General features: G+C 36.5%; 1 protein-coding gene across 2 annotated transcripts; it reads right to left on the reverse strand.

Annotated features, from left to right (window-relative positions):
- Positions 1–2,165: 2,165 nt before the first annotated feature.
- LOC113069282 (microtubule-associated proteins 1A/1B light chain 3C-like) lies at positions 2,166–4,016 on the reverse strand. Of its 2 annotated transcripts, none has more exons than XM_026242313.1 (4): positions 3,897–4,016; positions 3,740–3,795; positions 3,540–3,646; positions 2,166–2,641 (listed from the first exon to the last, which is right to left on the reverse strand). In XM_026242313.1, exons 1-4 carry the CDS (start codon positions 3,952–3,954, stop codon positions 2,458–2,460), a joined length of 405 nt encoding a protein of 134 aa, XP_026098098.1. In that variant the 5' UTR covers positions 3,955–4,016; the 3' UTR covers positions 2,166–2,457. The 2 variants fall into 2 exon arrangements, with proteins under 2 accessions (XP_026098098.1, XP_026098097.1); XM_026242312.1 differs by having other exon boundaries at positions 3,740–3,807; positions 3,897–3,985.
- Between the last annotated feature and the right edge of the window lie 10,488 nt (positions 4,017–14,504).

The following is a 14,504-nucleotide window of genomic DNA, read 5'->3' on the forward strand; positions in this document are numbered from 1 at the left end:
GACACACGAGATCCAAGTTGACCATTATGCTTTCTCCAATAGAAAGTAATCCAGAGCCAGTCAGCTCCCAATAGTAAGACAATGTCTGCTGAAAGCTGATGTCAGACTGGAGTCAGACAGAGATGTTTATACCTTCATGAGTATGTTTCGCTGGATCAACACTGCCACCTACAGACTCAGAGAGAGAGAGAGAGAGAGAGAAAGAGAGAGAGAGAGAGAGAGTGTGTGTGTGTGTGTGTGTGTGTGAGAGAGAGAGAGAGAGAGAGAGAGAGAGTGTGTGTGTGTGTGTGTGAGAGAGAGAGAGAGAGAAAGAAAGTGTGTGTGTGTGTGTGTGAGAGAGAGAGAGAGAGAGACAGAGAGTGGTAGAGAGACAGAGAGGGAGAGAGAGAAAGTGAGAGTGAATGTGTGTGTGTGTGTGTGTGTGTGTGTCTTTGTGAGTTTGTTCACTACTCACTTCACAAATGGCCACACATCATGTCCTATCCTTATATCAAATTTGAACCATATATAAAATAACTTACAGCCTATTATTTTTCATTATAGATTGTTATGTTTCATTATTCGTTGTGTATAAAATCATATATATTATTATATATAAACAGAATTTACATATATGAAAATATTTAATTTTATTAAAAATTCGTTATTTTATGTGAAAATGCGAAAATCTAGTTTTTAGTTTAGACCTGACCACCCCCCCCCCACCCCCACACACACACACACACACACACACATACACACTCGTTAAATAATACACCATAAACAGTGATGCACATAACTTAGATTTATATTCCTTTATTGTGTTTGCACAGAGTAGAATGAAACAAAGTAGCAATCCTTATATTGAAAGATCGAAAGTGAACCGTTTTTATCTCAGTTTGCCATAAAACAGTCAAATTCACTCATTCTGAAGAGTAAAATAAACCGAGAGAGAGGCTTCAAAAGAACCACACACTTGATGATGACTGTTTCCTTCTTAATGATGTTGTGTGCTAATTGTGAAGCGAAACCCCTCACAACACATCCCAGACGACAGGAAGCACTGAAAGCAGGAGCTGATGGAGCTCATCACATTAAAGAATCATGTGTTCTTCCTACACACCTCCAGGGAGCGTTATAAAACATTCATTCATCTGCTGCCAATGAGATTCATGTTAGAAGAATATATCTGAGGTCACCTGACCCGCTCGCTGATGCATGCTGGGAGCGCTGATGTCACTGTGTTTCCTGAAGAGTACGGGTGAATTATTAATGTGTCCTGCTGTCCTCTGATTTGAGCACGAGCCAGTGTGTGACAGAGGTCAGAGGTCACTGAGATGCTGTTTATGATTAAATATTCATGAAAAAAGACACTTTCAAATCTGAATCTCAGAGCTGCTTCTAATTAGCATGATTCATTAACCAGATAAACAACACACACACACACACAGAAAGAGTCTGTTCAAGACCTTCACATTTACTAGATTCAGTCAACGAACATCAACAAAATATAAAAATGGTGCTTTTAAAAAGAAAAGCATTGGCTGTAGAGTAAACACTGTTCAGAGAGAGATGTGCTTCTGCAATCAGAGCATCCCTGATCTACATCCTCCAGCATCCGCAGCTAAATACTCCTCATTACCAGAGACACCCCAATTAAATGAACCCTTTCTGCTCCTACGAAGTGAATTCACTTCTAAATCTTTAAATATGGCCACAGGAGAAAGAGAGTTAGTCTCTGAACACAGGAGCCGTTCGCAGCACAAGAGCGCCACCTGCAGGACGATGCTTTAACAACTGCTGAAACTACCAAAACACTTCAGCTTTAAACTCTTCTTCAGTGTGCCACAACATGCAGGGTTCTTACACTTTTTACATTTTCATATTAAAACAAAAAGCCCTTGCTACTGTATTTAATTGCGCCCTTGTTGGTTTTGATTGCTTTGGATAAAAGCGTCTGGAGGTTTGGGTCTCATGTAATCAGTGAATGCATTTTGTGCCAAAGCAATGATGAATGATGCACAGTTTAGCCCACACAGATGCTGTTACGCATTGATTATTTTTGTAACCAAAATATTAAGAAATAGGTCAAAGTGTCATTAAAATAGTGGGTTAATTACAGAAGTAGACTTCCAAGCTTTAAGCAGTCAGATTCACACCTACCAAAAAACACAAATGCAACGGTGTGCAGCATCAAGCAAACAATCTCCTTTATTTTCCATCACCACATGATTAATCAATGAATGATTGACAGCCAGATTTAGGAGGAGCTTCTGCAGCACATGAATGAACAGACGTCTCCCTCTTGTGACCGATGCAGCAATTAAACATTTTATTACTCAAGTTAAAACATACATTAGAAAAGTATATCTAAAAAGCTAACAATATACAAAGACTTAAATATTTAAATCACAGTTCGATGAAGTGAATGAGACCTCTTGGACCTGCCAGACCCCCCCGACAGCATCTGGACACACGTCACCGGTTCTCATCATTATAACAGTGTCCAAACATCTCCTGTGACGCGTACGTCATGTAGAGGAAGCCGTCCTCATCTTTATGGTCCTTATAGAGCTGAGCCATGGTCAGAGACATGCTGGCGATGCCGGAGTTATTGATCAGCAGGTAGAAAGCTTGACTGGGCATCAGGGTCATTCGATTCCTGAGAAACCAGATCAGACACAGCGTGAGAAAGAGTTTAATCCAGCCGGGTGACGATCAGCTGATGCCTCGGCTGTTCCCATGAGCCCCCTACAAACACTAGTGCAGTGCCAGACATGCATGAAGTACACACAACCAGGATTATACGCTCCATCTGAGAATTCTGCATGCATGTATATTTCACATCCATAACTTCTATGCACTCATATGACATTCTATGAATGTGAAAAAGAAAAAATTATATATACACATACAGAATAATAAAGTTATATTTTGTTATTTTATGAAAAAAATAAATTACATTTATAATTAAATGCACTAATTTTATGACTCCATGAACGTGAAAAAAAAAAAAAATTCCACATTCATAATGCAAGTTATTTTTTTATTTTATGAAAATCTATTTTATAAAAAAAAAAAAAAAAAAAAATCATAATTGTACGCAATACATTTTGGCATTCCATGAAAAGGAACATGTATTAAGCTCTACAAACTAATGTCATATAATTTAGCATTCATAGATTATTAATACAATAAAACTTAATTCATATATTTTTTATGGATGTGAAGAACGACACACATTAAGAGTCAAAATCATAGATCCTTAATACAATTTTAAAAAGTATTCAATTCTAATTACTAAATATACTACTTAATCCTTATGAATGCAAAAACGAATCTTAAAACCTATACAATTTTATATAAATTTTTCATATCAATAAAAACAATTGCATTTAATAATTTTATGAAACATACAAACAATTAAACAAATTTCCATTTTTTTATGAAAAAAAAAAAACACCTTTGCAACCCTTAAAATGAAATAAAGGCTTGTTTGGAGAGCAATAAAGTTATTAAACTTATTTCAACACCCAGTTGGCCCAGGTTTGATGACAGACCTGATGATGGTCACGAACTGACTCATGGTGAGCTCCTGAGGCACGAGGAACTTGGTCTTATCCAGCGGAGGTAAGAACTTCTCCTTCTGATATCTCTCGATGATCACCTGAAACACACACACACACACACACACACACACACTCATTAACCCCCACAGCCGCTGAGAGAGGAACCGAGATCAGAACCGGGAGACTCTTACCGGGATCTTAGTCGGAAACTTAGTTCGGATTCCCTGCACCTCTTGTTTCCTCGTAGCTGATCGGTGATCAATATCACAAAAATAAAAGCAAAGATAATTTTTTTTGATTTCACAGCATGTCATCAGAGAGTCGAGAGTGTGATATAAAAACACATACCTAAACTCTTCCTCAGTTTGAACGGTTTGGGATGCTGTGTTTTCTCCAGTGGAGGCATGTTGTGTCGCACATCTGACCCGCGCGCACTAATTAACCCCGAAGCGCACAATTAAATACTGAGCCGGCCGTGACGTCACGCCGCGTGCGCTGCCCGCGTCACGATTTAATAATAATGAAACCAACCGATTAAAATAAAGAATAATACAAAGTGTTGATGTTTGCATGTGTAAGGTTAAATTTTTTTTAAGTATGTAATGTGTTTTTGTCTACACATAGCTTGCTAACTGCTAACTGTAGCCTGGATCATGAGCGTGAAGATACACATTCCTACAATGTCGCAGGTAAATGAGGCTCTGAATGGATCTTTGTGCTGTTCACGGGTTTCACCTTCTTAGAAATAGACACATGGGTGTTTAAAACAGAGGTTTGTATTGTTGGGTTGTATAACAGGTTGTGCATGACAAGACCACTTAAACAAATGAATCTATTGTGAAATTATGACACAAGCATTTGCTTGACTATTTATTATGTTGATGCATGCATAACCTGCGTTCTTTTTTTCATTGTCAAAAAAACTGTTTAATTTGTATTCATTTATTTATTTATCATAATGGGGAATTTCATTAGTCTTCAAATAGTGTTTTAATTAGCTGGTGTGGTGTTTTTGCATAATTGCTAACAGCTAGTCAAACAATAAACAATTAACTCGGAATGAGAACGTGAAAAGGATAAAACGCAGCCGAACTACAAGTCCCAGGATGCTCAGCGCACTCGCTTATGATTGGCCGTTCACATTACGAGTTGTTCGTTCTGTCCAATCAGAGCGTTTCGTGCTGGCAGCGATCTGTTGACCTGCTTGTGGGCGTGAAATGAGCGGAAACCAGCCTTAAGAAGCGCGATTCATTTGAACGAATTGACTCGTTCGAACGAGTCGAATCTTTAAAGGCATCATTGAGACAGTAAAAAAAATCCTTGTATGTGCAAGCATATTTGGCAATAAAGCTCTTTCTGACTTCTGAAAAAGTTATGTTATACATTTCCTAACTGCTCAAAAATATTTCCAAATGTGTTGTTGTTTTCAACATTACACCTGAAAGTTTAAAGACCGCTTTTGAAAGACAACACAGAATACTGCAATAGTTAAAAAAAAATAAACCATTACAATCTTAAATCATTCAAAAATATTTTTGGTTACTTCTTATTAAAACTTTAATTAAAATTAAAATGAAAATATCAAATAAACATAAATTCAAAATATGAATAAAAATGTATAATTATATACAAATAAAATAAAGCATATAAAATATAATTATAAAATAAGTATACTTAAATTAACACATCAAAAAAATGATTTCAGAATATGCTAACATGCACATAAGTTATTTTCAATACAATTAAAATAAATTGTGATATAAGTACTAAAGTGAAATAGCCTAGATCATTAAAAATTATATTTTAGTGATGTTTTTACATCTTATACATCTATTAAAATTTGAGCAAAAAATGTAAACAATTTATTTTAAATAATTTACATTTAAATAATTTAAGAACTATTTATTAATTCACTCTCATATATATTAATTTATTGTTTAATTATTTATTTTCTTCATATAATTATTTACTTATTTATTTGCTCCACATTTCAGTTTGCAGGGTTACAGTTTTCAGCACGACATGAAGTAATGTGGAGGAAATTGATGAATGAATAATAAATACATAAATTTGTTCGTTTGTTTATTTATGCATTTATTTATGTATTTAATGATGTATTTATATATTTCAAACTATATATATTTTTAAATTTCAGTCATTTTGCCATCCATAGTCCGAATCCATGTAAGGATATTAGTCAGATGTTTATTTAATTCCACTACGCTGATCGGTTCAATTAGTTCGGTTCAATTAGTTCGGAACAGCGAATCGGCTCACACGAATGATTCATTCGCGACTCGACCAGCGTTAGCGGAAACGTCATGAAGTGACAGCAGCAGCAGCGCGCGGTGAGTCGAGCGCTCGCCCCGTTTCCCGTTCTCCGTTCTCGGACGAAATCCAACGTCCGTTCGGTCGATCAGACCTCCGATTCCCGGCCTAGCCATGGACGAGCAGGCGGGCCCCGGTGTGTTCTTCAACAACAACAACAACTCGGTTCTTCCCGGCGGAGCGAAAGCGCCTCAACCGGGCGACGGTGGCGGAGAAATGGCCCGCGCTCAGTACAGTATCCCGGGGATTTTACACTTTCTGCAGCACGAGTGGGCCCGGTTCGAGGTGGAACGGGCGCAGTGGGAGGTGGAACGAGCCGAACTGCAGGTAACGCGCCTTTTTCCGACCGTTATTTTCTGAGGTGTTTTGAACGCTGTCCGCCAAAAGTCAGAATCAGACATTTCTGGGCTTGTTGTTCTCTCGCGCGCTGACGTCACACGCGACCCTGCAGTCACCGCAGTTTCTCTCCTCCACGCTGTAACTCCATCCAGTTCATCTGCCACTCAAAATAATAATATCCCGTGTTTTGGGTTTTGTAATACGAGCAGGCCGTGTAGATGTGAGATTTAGGGTTCTGACAATTTAGAGTTCTGCTCGCACATTCTTTGCATTCCTTAAATTCGAGAGACGTGCGCGTAATTTACGTTTGAATTTAAGTGTGTGTTGTCTTATATGTAAATGATAAATATGTATTTTGCATAAAGAAAATCAGGTCGATTTGGAACACCATTTGTGTGTGTGTGTACGCGCGCACATTCATATATATTTATGCATATGTACACACAGAATATATAAATGCATATTAATTACTGATATATATATATATACATATATATGTGTGTGTGTGTGTGTGTCATTTACTAACTTGTTTATTTCTTAAAAAAAATAGAGCTGTGTCTCAAGTGACACACTATACACTGTGTACCTATGCACTATGTACTCAAAAATGTAGTGTATGTATTATATAAGGATATTTTGTCATTCATAATCAGAGTCTGATAGCACCTCCCACTTCGTTACGTAATTAAACCTTTGACAGTTTAGTTTTAACATTCCACATTTTGTTTTGTCAGTTATTTAAGTGCAACATTTTGGAATTTTCAATATGAACGCACTTCTCGCATGATATTTATTAAACAGTTTTAATACAAATCTTGCTACGTGTATTGCGTTAATTAAGCAGACTGAGACTCTCCTTGATTTTGATTGCTTCCATTGTCCTCATTTGTAAGTCACTTTGGATAAAAACAGCATCTGCTAAATGACTAAATTTAAATGCAATTAATTAAGAACGAAAAAATCTACAAATTAAATAAATGTATTTACTTTATGTATTGTAAATTTGCCGTCTAATTTTGCTTTCAAAAACATTTTGACTGTAGAGAGTAATTTAACAGAATATAAAAAACAAACGTATTTATATATTATAATATCTTTAATATTTTGCTATTTTTTTTAAAAATATACAATGTCTTGTCATTATTTCGCACAGTGATGATTAATAATAATCGTAACAGAGAATTGCAAACTCAAAATGAAAGCATCCAGACATAAATTGTCATGAAAATGATGAATAAAAAAATGAATGGCCCTAAAGTAAATCCTAGCATCTTGATTTCGACTGTGAAATGGAAACATAAAGTGACACAGACGTGGGTTTGGTGTTTTTGGGTGCTCTACTCGTTTGTGTCTGATTTCTCGTGATGACGTCACATTAGGGGTCAAAGGCGTCCGTCTGCATTATCTGCTTCTCGACACTCGATCTTCACAACTATGAGGAAGTCCTTCAACACTGGACACTCCTCTGGTGACTATCTAGTGTACGCTATCTAGATAACTGATGTGTAACTGAAAATAAGAAATGTTGGCAACTAGCTTAAAGAAAAAAAAAAAGTTAATGGTTTCACTCATATATTAATCTAATTTAAATTCAAATATTTCAAGTAATGAAAATGTTTATTTTTTTGTATGTGTGGTATTAGTTTTAGTTTACTATAATAACCCTGTTCTGATGAATCGCTTACTGTTGAATATTTGCGTTGTATTTTGACCGAACCTCTGCGTACCCTTGTGCAATGTCACGCTTTACCACTCGTACGTCCTTGAAGTGCACTTCTGTGTGACTGAGATGAGATATTTAGTCCTGAAGGGCAGCGTTTGGTTAATGAATGCTGTGGGAATATCTTTGGCATTTATGGCTGGTTTATCCAGACGTCTGTACTGTTGCTCCATGCATGTTTTATTATGAAGGACAAACAGAAAATGTGAGCGGAAACTGTACTGGCCATTTGACAGATGAACCCGCTTGACCAGGCTGGTTTCCATTACCCAGATCAGAGCTGGGAAAACTAAAAAAATGATTAATTTTGAAACTGTAAAACACTGTCTTTTACAGAGATTCTAGTGTGGGCTAGTGTTTGCTAAATTGCAAAGGATGTGATTAATTGAATCAATTTTGTTGACTGTTTAATGCTGGCTCAGAGCTGGCATGAATGCATTTACACAACAAATAAAACTGAGGTGGATCAGAGCAGGCTTTTATGCTGCATTGTGTTTTATACTGAAGTTTTAACAATCGTTGAACAGCCTTAACTCAGTTAAGACATAACCTAGTTTCTACCTCAGAAGTGAGCTGTTAATACCTGTCAACTTTACACTGCAAAGATGGCACAGAAGCGCCTCTGAAGTGGCATTTACTGTAGGTGTTGTTAATGCTGGCTCAGAGCATGAATGCATTTAAACAGCGGTGTGCTTCTATACTGAGGTGGATCAGAGCTGGGTTTAGTCTGGCTTTTATGCAGAATTGCATCTTTACACTGAATTCTGTGCAAGCACAGAGCAGCCTTAACTCTCTTTAATGGCATTTTGACCAAGGAGTGCACTCTAGTTTACATGCAAATTAGCATGTGAGCGTTTATCAGTCTATTGTGAATGGACTGACATCACAACATTTTGACATTAGCATGTTCTTCTGCACTCGGTGCGGATGCGTCTTGCATCCCTAGAAGGCAGCGTCTATCTGAAGAGATCCTGACTGCTGTTTCGTTCCTTTCGTAACCGGCGTGCCTTTCATAGCTCTGTGTGGGCGATGGCGTGTAGGAGAGGCCGACCGGCATGTGTCGAAATCACCCTCGGGCACCTTGACAATCGGTTGAAAGGAATATAATTCACTCCGTTTGTGCATAGGCTCCTGCTACCTGAAGAACAAGACGCCGCGGCGTGAAATTAGAGGCCATTAGCATCACAAACGAGCGTGCAACAGGGTGTGCGAGTGTGTAGGCAGTGTGTTGGTTTGAAGCAGGACCGAACAGAAGCTGTTGAGTTTTATAAGCTGATGTTGGTGACTCATACTGCTGATGCTCGCTCTTTCTGTGTGCGTCGTGCCCTCGGCTGTGAAAAGGGAATGCCAGGCTTGACCAGAGAGGGGTGTTTGTGGATTTCGACTAGCCCTTTAGGTCACATGACTATCATTTGCAATTCAGCGCTCCGCTCGACAAGGGACGGGTCGAAGGATGGTCAAGTAGCCAAAGCTTATGGAAACAAAAACTTTTATTTTGGATGCAATTTTGACAGCACTACTACATGAATAATGCTGAAATAACACTGCATTGAACTCAGTATGTAGTCATTATATAATGACTAAGACTCTTAAAAAAACACACAAAACCTGAAATCTTAATCTTGATTAGAAACTTACTAAAAACTGAAATAAAAATATAAAGTCAAACTATTAATAACAACACTAAATGAATACCACTGAATTGGTTGATGTTGACATGAAATGTGTCTTCATTGAATGATGTTGACGTGTTTTGATTTGTTTGTGGTGATGGAGGATGTTTCAATTCAGGTGTTTTGACTGCAGTAGTGTGTGTGTGTGTGTGTGTGTGCAGGTCATTACTTTGGAAGGTTTACGAGCATCTGAACGTCCATTTTCTGGCACACACTACTCATTTTACTACATATTTGCATGTTCATTTCACCGTGTTTTCCCTATTATCTGGTATCCATTGCAGTTTTGAGAAGGCTGCAAAATTTGATGCAACTCATGATTTTATGACGGCAGTAAATGGAAAGTGTTGCTTTACTGCATCTAAACACAAAGCAGATATTTCGGTTTGCTCTAGGGGCAGACACAGACGTAGCTAACAAGTCCCTTTACTTCATGTAGCCAAGTTTCAGTTTGTTCAGAAACCTGGTTTATTTGGAGTCGTATAATAATGTTTTTGAAATAAACTAATGCATATTGCATAGAAGTGTATTTTATGTGAGGAAGGGAATTATAGAGCGCTGCAGGCTAAATCTCTGGAAAGAGTTGCATTTGAAAACCTTTGGTTTTGTTGTGCTGAAGTTTTTAGTTTAAATGGCTGAAATAAGGTCTATGGTGGTTAACACAAGCTCACAATGACAAAAAAATAAAAGTTTTGAAAGTAAAAACTTTATTCATTTTCACCATAAAACATAGATTTTTAAGAATATCTGATAAAACTTTAAAGACAGACTTGTTGTCAGCTCTGAGGTTGTTAATCGATTGTATATGCTCGTATCTGTTCTCAACTTATTTTAGTAAGAATTAATGGAGAAAAACTACATTACCCACAATGCTTTACAGAAATTTTGAAATGATCAGATATTTGCAGTTAACCCATCAGTTTTCAAAATTATAGAGTTACTCAAATTACTTAAATATTAAATTATATATATATGCATATTAATATTTTTCAATTAACTTAAAATTTGGTTTCTATAGATAAAACAGATAACTTAAATTAAAATAAATATTTTAATATTTTTAACATTTTTAATGCAATTAATGTGATTCTCAGTGCTTCATGGGATTGTAATGTAATGTGGTGTTTCTCCTGTTGTTTTGGCTCATGACTTTAACAAAGACTTTTTGTTTTAAATCTCTTTTGGAAAAATTAATGGAAAAATACTTCCAGAATATGGTGATAATTTTTTACAAATATCAGTCGATATCGATAATTATCACGATTAAATGTTTTTTAAAGGAATTCCTTACACTTTTACAGTCGTTTTTCCATAACGAAATAAATCTCTTAATAGAAAAAAATGAGTAATATTGTTTCAAATCAAGAAACAGGTTTGTGTTGCCTGATAATATTAATAATACAGCTTTTTTTTGTCTCTTATAATTACACATGTGATAGAATCCAGATGTGGATTTGTGTTCGTTATCAAAAGTGCACTTTCTCAGGTTTGCTCCATGAGTTTCCCACATTGACTCATGAACTCAGTCAGTCAGTCATGGCTTTATTTCCTTCTGAAGGGTTCAAGTAATGCACTAATCTCACTGTAATCGGCTCCTTCAAACTCTTTCTTCACCTGATCTGATTTCCAGCTAATAACCAATTAACTCTCAGCTCAGACCAGAGCTACTATAGCTCACTAAAACTACGCAAAACATTTATGTTCTTCTCTTTCTCCTGGAAAAAGCTGTCGTTTGGAGAAGTGCATGTCCTGTAAGAACCAGTGTGTCTGCTCTAAGTCCCAGCATGCTCTAGTAACGCCACCCTTCGTGCTTGTGTTCATGGCTCATGGCCTGTAAAAGCAAGTCTGTCCTTGTAAAGTATGTGCACCTGCCTGTTGAGTCAGGTAAACGGTGAAGGATGAACGCCCTGCGTCGCACCTCACACCACGGTCACATGACTGACAGGAAGTGTCATTTCACAATTCACCATCCCTAGCCCGCTTACAAGTCCCACTACAGCCCTACTGTAGACTGTACTCCAGTAAACACATGTTGCATTAAAAAGCTGTAGGCATTGAGTGCATGAAGAGTGCAATGAGAGTGCAAGAGTACAATTATGCACAAGTACAAAAAAACACTCTCATATCAGACAAAATAGACCATTTAAAATTAGAATTAATTGCATTGTTTGGTATTGCATAAAATATAAGCATATTTAAGAGATTGTTGTAGTGAAAAGAGATGCATTTGGTGGTGCTTTAGAATTTGGTAAAGCAGGCCTGTGTTTTGAAACTGTGTCGGCAGTCATGTGACACTCGGTGAACTTTTGTGACTCATGCTTTTAGGCAAATGACCCGATTTTGGGGCCGAGAGGAGAACTAGACTATTTTGAGCTGTGAAAATGTGATTGATGGTGAAACAAAACCAACCTGCATTTGTTGTACGATCATATTCACTGATATCACACTTTTGAAAGGTGTGTGTGTGTGTGTTTAATGTTTTTGATAATTGTTGTTTATTATTAGACTATAGAAATTTTTACTTTAGATCTGGGTTGACAAGCAAAATTGATTCTCATTTTGATTCTGAAATCCCCAAAATCTATATTTTAGTTCAGAGGTGACCAAATGCCGTAATTTTTTTGAATAAAAAAAAAAGATATATTTTTTTGTTTCATTTGTGCACTGTAAAATGTAAAAACTATTTGAAGTACATTTTTATAAATATTTTTGTTTAATAATTTAATAGATAATTTAATGTTTAAAAAAAATAAATTGCATCCATTTTAATATAATGTAGGTAGGTATAATGCAGCATTACATATTGCCCCTCAGCCCTCAACCCAGTTTAATATTTGTCCCTTTGTATAAAAAATTTGGGAAGAACAAATACAAAATGTAGTATTAAATATTTAGTCTTTTTTTATTCTGTGCCATTTCTCAGTGGATGCATGGACCAAAACAAACCATTATTTGTAGTGCTATATTGTATGTCTGAATAAATCTGTCTTCAAATATTTTTTTTATGAAAGCCACAGTTTAATTGTTGTGCATTGTGGAATGTAGAAACATAATTATGTCAGTAAAAATTAATATAAAGATTTCCATGTGTCCAATCAGTGTCTAATGTTGTTATATCTAAAATATAAATAGCAATTAAGTGTTTATTATATGTACTGACAGTTCAGTCAGTTTTGATCAGATTTTTTTTAGCTCTAATTAAAATAGAATATATTTCACCTAATATTTAAGTTTTGTATTTTTGCTTTTATTGTATCTCAATTTCTGTTCTTATACAATATTGTTTTATGGTATTTTATACAAGTATTATATTATATTATACTATATTATATTGTAAAATATACAAATTGTGCAAAAGTGTATTCAAAAAACGAATAAAACCAACAGAATGGCATTATTAAATTAGTAAAAATATTAAATGTAACAGTTAGGCTTTCATGGCACTGTTAGACTATGATAATGTATTGTTACTTGATCTAAACGTTCGCTAACTTTCGACTAATATTTCAGCCAGTACCAGTCATCTTCTTTATAAAAGGTGACTTTGCCTGAGAAAGCAGTGCTGATCTCCATCTTCTCCAGAACACCTCTCAGAGCTGATTTCTCTGCTGCAGGGTGAAGGCATGTGGGCGCTCGACTCAACCAAACGCAGCTAAAACCTATAAATGTTGATATTGCTAAGCAGCGGTTCAGGCGTTGGTGAGGCGGTTTTGTTCGACGTGTTCAAAGGGAATGGGATGACACACTTATCCTCCCACAGTTTCCTGACGCGTAAATCCATACTGCATCCTCACTATTGAGACCACACAGACCATTAATTGACCCTCTAAGTAGTGTGTGTCCTGCCCAGCAGACACCATTAGAGGATATCCTGTGTAGTGTGCTGTACGGGGATCCAGATGAGCGTCTATTTTGGGACGAGAGACTGTTTTTGTGCTCTCTCTCTCTCTCTCTCTTTGTGTCTCCCTCCCCTCTCTCTCTCTCTCTCTCTCTCTCTCTCTCTCTCTCTCTCCGTCTCTCTCTCTCTCTCTCTCCCTCTCTCTCTCTCTCTCTCTCTCCGTCTCTCTCTCTCTCCCTCCCTCTCTCACTCTCTCTCTCTCTCTCTCTCTCTCTCTCTCTCCGTCTCCCTCCCTCTCTCTCTCTCTCTCTCTCTCTCTCCGTCTCCCTCCCTCCCTCCCTCCCTCTCTCACTCTCTCTCTCTCTCTCTCTCTCTCTCTCCACTCTCTCTCTCTCTCCCTCTCTCTCTCTCTCTCTCTCTCTCTCTCTCTCTCATTCATTCATAACTCGCAGTGGGCCGTTTCACAGGGACTCGTCTGCTGTGTGATTGACTCATTGTTTCGTTCTTTAGACTCAGTAAATAAACTCATCTGATCATGTAAATGTCGCCCCGGTGGTTTTCTTTCTAGTGCTCGGCTGGAGATTAGACCATGGCGTTTTTTAACCACTTTCCTGGCGATCTGAACTCGTCCTCATCGGATTGTGACTGGTCCCACGGGATGTTTTGGTGCTTTTACTGTTGTGTCCACACCTGTGGCAGCTCTAGAGATGTTCTGTATTATCAGAAAGAGCTGTTAGCAAACATACAGCTGTTATATTGACTGGATCCATTCACACACTAAAAAAAAAATATTTATATATATTTGTATATTTATATTTGTTTTAGCAACATTTAAATTAAATTTAGATGACAATTTATTATTATATACATATATATATTAAAAATTAAAAAATAAATATATATATATATATATATATATAATTTAAAAAAATATATATTATTAAAAAATTATATATATATATATATCATTTTTTTTTTTTTTTTTTTTTTAATTATGTAGCTAAAACAAATTGTTTGGAACCACTTTAAAAATACATTTAAAATTTACAAAATGTAAA

The sequence above is a fragment of the Carassius auratus genome, unplaced genomic scaffold, assembly GCF_003368295.1.
Source record: "Carassius auratus strain Wakin unplaced genomic scaffold, ASM336829v1 scaf_tig00001299, whole genome shotgun sequence".
Lineage (NCBI taxonomy): Eukaryota > Metazoa > Chordata > Actinopteri > Cypriniformes > Cyprinidae > Carassius > Carassius auratus.